Source organism: Tamandua tetradactyla, chromosome 4 (assembly GCF_023851605.1).
Source record: "Tamandua tetradactyla isolate mTamTet1 chromosome 4, mTamTet1.pri, whole genome shotgun sequence".
NCBI lineage: Eukaryota > Metazoa > Chordata > Mammalia > Pilosa > Myrmecophagidae > Tamandua > Tamandua tetradactyla.
The window spans coordinates 47,911,058-47,920,459 of NC_135330.1; the positions used below are offsets into that span (position 1 = coordinate 47,911,058).

At 35.0% G+C, this 9,402-nt stretch overlaps 1 protein-coding gene across 1 annotated transcript in view; it reads left to right on the forward strand.

Annotated features, from left to right (window-relative positions):
* Positions 1 to 9,402, forward strand: part of RGS18 (regulator of G protein signaling 18) — a 38,032-nt gene that overhangs the window by 25,369 nt on the left and 3,261 nt on the right. Inside the window, exon 4 of the mRNA XM_077157267.1 lies at positions 8,603 to 8,769. Coding sequence (XP_077013382.1) covers positions 8,603 to 8,769 — 167 coding nt within the window. The remainder of the gene's footprint in view (positions 1 to 8,602; positions 8,770 to 9,402) is intronic.

Here is a 9,402-nt window from a genome sequence, read left to right on the forward strand (position 1 = left end):
TACTTTTTAACCTGCTGCATCCTTAGGCTTAAACAGTACTTAGAACAAAATTTATTCTGAGAACATCCTTAGCATCTAAACATAACACTCAACAAATAATTTTTTATTAAATGAAGGAGTCATTCATTCATGAATGAATTTCAATAAATGAATGAACTCAGGGTGCAAATTCATTGAATAAGAGTGGACAAAATTTGTAAATACTCTACAATTAGAAGCATGCGTGCAACAGCCTTATGATATGCAAGACGGACAAATGTATATTCACGAAAATTTGTCAGCCTGTCTGAAGCCATGTAGACAGACATTTACCATAGTTTCCAACCTTATAGATTCCAAAATGCATGTTGTCAACTTGTTAGCATACCAAGAAGGACCCAACTCTCAATACAGGGTTCGCACTGGCAAAACTCATAAGGCAGAATTCCAGCTTATTATTATAAATTCAGAAATAAAACTGTCACTGGTAGGCATTTGCCCTTTTGGTGTGCCCACTGGAGAAGCAAAATCTTAATAATATTTTGCTTGTCAAGAATGAGATTAGAATATTAAATAAATGTTTAATAGCATCAGGTTAAGATAGGGATTGACTTCTTCGGTGGATTTGGAAGCTATTAATTTTAGATACTTGTATGGCCATATTCAAAAACCTCACTGTTAATGCAAAACACCTGAGGCAGAAAGGCTAATCCCATTTCCTCTGGGGCAGAGATCTGATGGGCTCATATGATATTAGCCTCAAATCAAAATTTTTTATTTTTATTTTTTTATGCTTACCTTTTATTGCCAGTTTCTCTTGTTAATTTGTAAATTTGAAAATTTCTTTTGCTATAAGTATGACATTTCATTAAAACTCATAATATTTCCCAGAGCTGTGATGTGTCTTTATGGAAAATGTGTATTTTCTATCCAATAATTAGTTATTTCATTAAAAATAAAAAAATCCCAGAACTATTTTTGTGTTTCTAAGGAAAATGGTTATTATCTATTCAATAATGCATTGATTACTTCTTACAGTAAATAGTAATGGAGCAATTACTTTATCCTGGGACTTGGGGATTTGATTGTAAATTAGACAAAGATTTCCTCATCTCAGGAATCTCACTTTTTTCTTGAGGAAATGGGGAAGTCTTTCCAAATGTGTTCACCTCTAAATTAGACCTGAAATGGCAGTAGAGATTAGACTGATGAGATTAGAGTGGGGAAAGAAAAGTGTTTCAAATAAATATTAAAACAAAGATGTAGGGGACCATGGCAAATGCATGGAATTATAAGTATTTCTCTACAACTAGAGCTGAGACTATGAGGAAGATAGTATAAAGAGATGAAGGGTGTTATTTAAAAAAAATTAATACCATTATGGTGAAGAACCATAATGGTATTGTATTTTAGAAAGACAATTCTAACTGGAGTGCCAAATATTAGTAAACTGAGAGAGTCAGAGGAGAGGTGAAGGAAACCTTAAGTGAGTGTCATCAATTAGGAGATAGTTATAATAATCAGTGTGAGAGACGATTCTTGTCTGAATAAAATTAATTCCAGATTGAATAGAAAGACATGGACAAATATATGTTAAGGGGGTAAAATTGACAAGATTAGATTATAAATCACATGTGATTTGAGAGAAAATTGTGGAACCCTGTGAATAAGTGCAAGGCTTAAGTGGCTGGCTGACTAGAATCATTAACTAAAACAGGAAACACATGAGGAGGGTTTGGGGTGATACGGTGAATTCAGCTGGGACATGATGATTTTGATAGGAAATCAATTAGCAATGTTTACCAGATTCTAGTTGATGTGATCTTGGAGCTCAGGAAGAAATTCAGGCTGGAGATAAATTGTGTGAATCACTGGCACAGTGAGCGTGGCTGATTATTGAAATGTTAAACTGATGCCTAGGAAGTAGCATTTAAAGGACAGTAAAAGAAGGATAAACTGAGAAGAATCCAGAGAACCAACAGTCATAGATTTAGAGGAAACTCATAAGTATAGAAGAAAATTATAGACAAACCTCAACGATGCCTGCAGCTGCAGTGATATGAAGTAACATATGGACTGAAAAATTTTTTTTCATTGAAAAAAATGATAAATTACATTGGAAAAATCATTTAAATAAGCTGTTAAGTAGAAACCAGATTTTAGGAGGTTGTGAAGTAAATAGAAGGGAAGGAGAAGAGGTGAGAACATTAAGAGACTAAGTGAAGAAAACTTACTGGCAAGACTATTAATGTGAGGAATAAAGAGTTGGATCAGCAGCTGGATAGCTATTTGGAGTCAGGAGAGGATTTCTTCTTTTAATAATTTTCTGTAATGAGATTAGAATCTTTCAGTGATATGAAAATCAATTCAGGGAAATGTTTCTGTTTTCCAGTGTTGTTTATAATGCCTCATTTTGCCTGCAGGTACTGGCAATGTGTGTAAAGTACATTGGGAGCAGGAGGAAGGATAAGGAAGAGAGGGGAAGATGGGAGATGAAGGTAAAAGAGGAGGCGTAAGAAAATAAAAGCCTGTGAACATCACATTTAACTGGGGAACAAGGAAGATGAGGCAGCACATGACTGCACAGTGCAGAGAAGTGACCAGAGAGTGTGACCTAGGAGATATGGCATCCAAGAATCCAGAAAGGGAGTATTTCAAAAAGGAAATGGTCATTATAATCAATTGCTGACAAGTGAGGAATCTGGACAGGATTCATGGGATTTCTCTGTGTGACAGCTTATGTAAAAGTGTAGAGATAAATAGGCCATAACTAGAGAGGGAGTCCAAATCTGTCAAAGAAAGCTGAATATGGAGCCAGGACTTTTATTTCTACCAGGCAAAAATGAGTATTTCATCTCCACTGTGTCAATGGACACAGCGTGAGGAGCTTGGACTCCCAACTCCACTAGCAGGAGCAAGGTGGGCGCCCTTCCGTTTTCTCACTGAGGTGCCATCGAAGGAGAGCCGATGGTTCGCGGTACTGAGGCCACCCCCACGTGGGCACAAGGGGAGCAGTGACAAGGTACTCTACCCTTCCAGTTGAGGAGGTGTCACTGGATGCCTAGAGGAAAGCCCGGCCCGGCAGGGATAAGGAGGTCCTCTTTGGGTTTAAAAAGGGATGAGTGAGGAGCCAGCGCCTCTGTCCCCATCTAGCAGCAACTAGGCACCTTTCATTATTCTTCCGCCATGAAACCAGCTAAAGTAAATGGTTTAAACAAGACCCAGAATTTCATATTATAGTACTTAGGATACAGTTGATAATAAAAAATCACCTGTAATACCAAGAATAAGGGAGATCTCAAAGAAGAAAAAAAGATAGTCAACAGTTGCTAACACCAGGATATTAGAATTATATGACAAAGATTTTAATTATCACCATAAATATGCTTCAAGGAGCAATCACAAACATTCTTGAAGCAAATTAATAAAGAAAAAAGAATCACTGAAGTCACCGTGAAGAAATAGAAAATGACAGCAAAGAAACAGAAGATCTAATAAACCTAATGGAAGTTTCAAAACAGAAAATATAATAAATGAAATAGCTCAACATATGAAGAATGGAGGGAATAGAGGGGAAAAACTGGTGAACATGAAGACAGAACAATGAAAATTGCATAATCTGAACAACAGAGATGGGACTTATTAAAAAAAAACAGAGCCTCAGGGACTGAACTATTACAAAAAAGATATAAAAGACTCGGAAGAGAGAAGAAAAGTAACAGGATGAAAAAGTACTCATAGAAATAAAAGCTGAAAATTTCCCATATTTCACGGAAAAATGTATAATAAACCTTACAAATTCTTGGATGTGAGAGAACACAAACAAGATAAACACAAAACTATCCACATCAAGCTGCACCATAGTCAAACGTGATAATAAAATACAAAAAAAAAAAAAAAAAGAAGAAAAAGAAAGCAGTGAGGGGGCATTGGCACCTTGTCTATGGGGCAAAACAATACATGGATGAGAACATGTTCTCATCAGAAACCATGAATACCAGAAGGCAGTGGAACAATAGTTTTTCAGGGTTGAAAGGAAAGCTGCCAACCCAGGATCCAGTGACTACATCCTTCAGGAACACGGGGAAATAAAGACATTCTCAAACTGAAGGAAACTAAAATAATTCATTGCCAACACACATTCCTTAAAAGAGTAGCTAAGGAAACACACTAATAAGTGTGTTCAGCAAAATTGTAAGGAATGATAAAAGAAGGAACCTTGGAGTATTATAAGGAAGGAAAAATACAGTAAGCAACATATGAGCAACTGCAATATGCTTTTCTTCTCCTTATGAGTTTTCTAAATATATTGGTAGTTGAAGCAAAAAATTAAAGCACTGTCTGATGTAAAAAATACAGAGAGAGGAAATATTATATAAGCTATACTATAAAAAATGGAGGATAAAGGGAAGTAAATAGAGGTAAAGTCTCTACACTTCATTCAAACTGGTAAAGTGATGACACAAGTACATTGTTATAACTTATGTACATATAATAACTAGAGCAACCACCAATAAGTATATAAAAACATACACTCAAAAACATGCTAGATCAATCAACAAAGAATTCTAAAATAATGTTCAAGGAACCCACAGGAAAGACAGAACAAGAACACAGAGAAATGAAAATCAAAGGGAACAAACAGAAAACACAAATCAAAATAGCAGTCTTCAGGCCTAACATATTATTATATTAAATTTTTTTGTATGTTGTATGGCAGAGGTCACATTTTATTATTTTTCCATGTGAGATCCCATTATTGCAGCACCATTTGATGAATTTTTGCTTGTTTGCTTGCTTCTTTGTTTTGTTTTTGGGAAGTGCATGGGCCAGGAATTGAACCTGGGTCTCATGCATGGCAAGCAAGAATTCTACCACTGAACTACCCTTACATCTCCCAATTATATTAAATTTAAATGGTCAAATACATCAATTAAAAGACAAAGATTGGTAGGGTGGACAAGAAAATAAGACCTAAATATATGTAGCCTATAAAAAATCAATTTCAAATATACCAATACGGACAGATTGAAAGTAAAAGTAAATAAAAAGCCATATCATGCAAACATTAATCAAAAGAAGGCAGAAATGGCTATATTAGTGTCATTAAAAAGTATAATTAAGAGCACAGAAAATTACCACAGATAGAGAGACATAGATAAAAAGTCAATTCAAGAAGACATAGCAATCCTAAACATGTATTAAACAAACGCCACAGCTACATGACATATGAAGCCAAAACTGAGTAAATTGGAAGGAAAAAAAATAAATTCATCACTGCACTTTAGATGTCAGCACCTAAATCTCAATGATTGATAATACAACTAGGAAGAAAATCAGTGAGGCTATAGAAGACCTCAAGAATATCATCAGCCAACAGGATCTAATTGACATTTCTGGAACACTCTACCCTATAAAATCAGGAAGAAAACAAGGACACCCACTCTCATCATTCTTAACCAACATAGTGCTGAATGTTTTAACCCGTTTAATAGGCAAGAAAAGGAAATAAAAGACATACAGATCAGAAAGGAATAAATCTATCTCTATTTTGCAGGCGACATGATTGTCTATGTAGAAAAGCCCAAGAAATTTACAAAACAATCCTTGGAACTAATAAGTAAGTTCAGCAAAGTAACAGTACATGAGATCAACATGCAAAATTCAATTTTATTTATATATAATAACAATAAACACATGGCCACTCAAATTAAAAATAGATTAACATTTATAATCACTCAAAAATGAAACAGGTATAAATTAAAGAAAACATATACAGAACTTGCATGCTGAAACCTGAAAATGCTGGTGAAAGAAATAAAAGATTTAAATAACTGGAGAGATATATCATGTTCATGGATTGGAAAACTCAGCATAATAAAGTTTTGAATTTTCCTCAAAAGCAATTCAATAGAGAAAGGATAATCTTTTCAACAAACACTGCTGGAAAAAAAGGACATCCATAGGCAAATATATATATATATATGGATATATATTATGTATGTGTATATACATATATAGTTATATACATTATGTATGTGTTGTGTTTATGTATGATATTTTATATATATACAATTCAAATCTTACATCTGATACAAAAATTTAATTCAAAATTGATCATGTGGGCGGGCCACGGTGGCTCAGTGGCAGAGTTCTCGCCTGCCATACTGGAGATCTGGGCTTGATTCCCGGTGCCTGCCTATGTGAAAAAAAAAAAAAAAAAATTGCTCATGTTCTTCATTGTAAAACATGCAACTCTAAAATCTTAAAAAAAAATTGAATAAAATCCTCAGGATCTCGGGCTTGTTAGACTTGTTAGACTTAGCAACACAAGCATGATTCATAAAAGAAAACCTGATAAAATAAAGTTCATCAAAATTTTTTTAAAAATTGCAGATGTGAAAGATCCTGTTAAGAAATGAAAAGGCAAGTATAGACTTGGAGAAAATTTTTCCAAATTGCACATCTGATAAAGGGCTAATATATAGAGTATGCAAGGAACAATTTAAAGCACAATAGTCAAAAGCAAGCAATCCGATTAGAAAATGTACAAAGACTTGAAGAGACATTTCAAAGACTAGGGTAGACAGATGGCAAATACAAGAAATTATATTCAACACTATTAGCCATTTGGAAAAGGCAAATTAAAACCACAATAAAGCATCACTTTATGCATACAGTATCAGAAATATTAAAATAAAAATAATGTCAACACCAAATGTTGCCAATGATGCAGAAAACTGGATCACTCATACATCACTGATGGGTTTGTAAACAGCACAGCCACTCTATGGAAAATAATTTGGCATTTCCTTGAAATCTAAACCTGCAACTGCCATATGACCAAGCAATTTCACATCTAGGTGCTTACCTCGGAATAATGAAAACTTATTTTTACATAGAAGCCTATACACAAAGGTGTATAGCAGCTTTATCTGTGATAGACAAAAAGAAAAAAGTCAAACTAGAAATAACCCGTATTTCCTTCATGTGTGAATGGTTAAACAAATGGTGGTATCTCTGTACCATTGAATACAATATAAAAATGAAAAACAATGAACTGATACATGCATCAGCCTAGGCTAATCTCCAGGGAATTATGCTGCCTGAAAAGAGCCAACCCCGAAATTTATGCAATATATAATTCCATTTATATTAAATTCTTAAAAGACAAATGATAGGAACAGAACAGATAAGTGGTTCTCAGGACTAAGGAGGGATTAGGCGTGGGAGAAATGTGAGTATGGCTGAAAAATGGCAACATTAGGCATCCATGCAGTGATGGAAATGCTCTGCATCTTAACCGTATGTCGATATCCGGGTCCTGATATTATACTAAGGTTTTGCTGGCTTTTACCATTGTTGGCAACTGCATTAAGGGTATGTGAGGTCTCTCTATATTAGCTCTTATTAATCTTTAATTATCTCAAAAGTAAATTTTTTATTGAACAAAATGCCTATGAGTCTAAAAGCAAAAACAGTAACTGGAACATAAAAGTTGTAGGAAAAGCCCAGGTTTTGTAAGTCAGAGTGCCTAAGGGCTGAAACCTAACTTGCCGTGTTTTTAGCTATGGACTATTTACTGACGGAGACGCATAGTCAGTAGCAGCATCATAATCCCCACCACCAAAACCCACATATAGTACTTATTATGTGCTAGTTACTGTTCTGAATTTAGCACCTATTTGAAGACATTTGATTCTCTACACAGCTCCATAAGGGAGGTGTCATTATTATCTACATATTGGGAAGCTGTTTACATACTGGGAAACTGAAACTCATAAAGGAGAAATAATTCACTCACACCACACAGCTAGTAACTGCCCTGCCCGTAGAATTTATGGGGCTCAAAGCAAAAGTAAAAGTGAAGATTCCTTACCATACGCATAACCACAGAGGAGTTAAAAAGCAAGAAAACAGACTGTTAAACTATATCTATAAATACATTATGCAGAAATGTTATTGTTCTTCTTTGAGAAATATAATTCATAACATATTAAAAGTTCAGGTTTGAATTTAAAATTCTGAGACCCCTTATAGTTCCAGCAGCGTAAACATGGACTACTCCCTTTCTCTTGCTACTCATAGTTTGGTTCCACGCTGTGAGAGGCCTCCATGCACTTTTTGGGCAGATTCTATCCCTGTCCATATTTCTTGGCCCTAAGGGCGTGAATATCGGTGGGATAGCATGCATTTGATAAATGGACTTAAGGAAGAATCCAGTGCAAACTTTGGAAGCATTGGTTCTTTGGGGAGGGAATTCCAGGGTCCTGAGTACTTGAAGCATGGTCTAGAGATGGAGGGCTTGGGGTCCAGGTGGGATGTCTCCTTGACTGTCTGGAATTGTCCTCCCCTGGGGAGGGACATGACTGAAAGAGACCCAGAGCCAGACCCAGAGTCGTGTCCCACTTACCAAGGTGACATTGGCTTCATTTTAAATGGGATAACTTACCTTGCATGGTTGTGAAGATTCCCTTATTAATTTATAGAAGGTCACTCATGTAAACCGTGTTGTACTGAATAAGGGGGAGGATGTTGTTTGTGTAGTATTTGCAGTTATACTTTAATATCAAATAAACTTTCTTGGCATTAATACTTCATAGTATCATTTTTTCCTTGGTAGATGGACTGGAGGCTTTTACCAGATTTCTTAAAACCGAATTCAGCGAAGAAAACATTGAATTTTGGATAGCCTGTGAAGATTTCAAGAAAAGCAAAGATCGTCAACAAATTGTCCTTAAAGCAAAGGCAATATATGAGAAGTTTATACAGAATGATGCTCCCCAAGAGGTATAGTAAAGAAAATTATAAAAATATACAACTTCTTGAAAAATGTTTGAGGGAATCTACCTTCAAGAGATTAGAACCTCATACCACAAAGATCAGAACTTTCTTGACATGACAATGGTTATTTAAATAGATTTCCACATACAAGTCGAATGCATTGTAAGATATTGTATGAAATGAAAGGTATAAATGATCTCACACGTTGGAGTTGTTTTCATTCTACACTGACTGAATACAATTAATTGCAACATTCATTTAGCCAGAATAATCATCTTAGCCCAAGAAACGAAAGTGGTAAAGGCACAAGAAATCAACAAGTTTGTAGCATTTTAATAGATGCTCATCTACCTATACCAAATTTTGTTTGCCCTGAAAGGCTTATTACTTTACCTCAAGATGGGATAAAAAGAAAACTTCATAATAGAGATTAAATAAAACTAATTTTTCAATTGTGCAAATCAAAAAACAAACGTGATTTGTGCTGAACGCTCAGTATAAGCTAACTGCATGACAGGATTGCTAAAACTTTAAGATAAGCAAATGTTACTTGAATATCCTTAGATGTGAATTGGATAGAGTTTTTAAGTTTTTTTTACATGTTTTGGCTTGCAATTATGACATTGTTAAGACTATCAT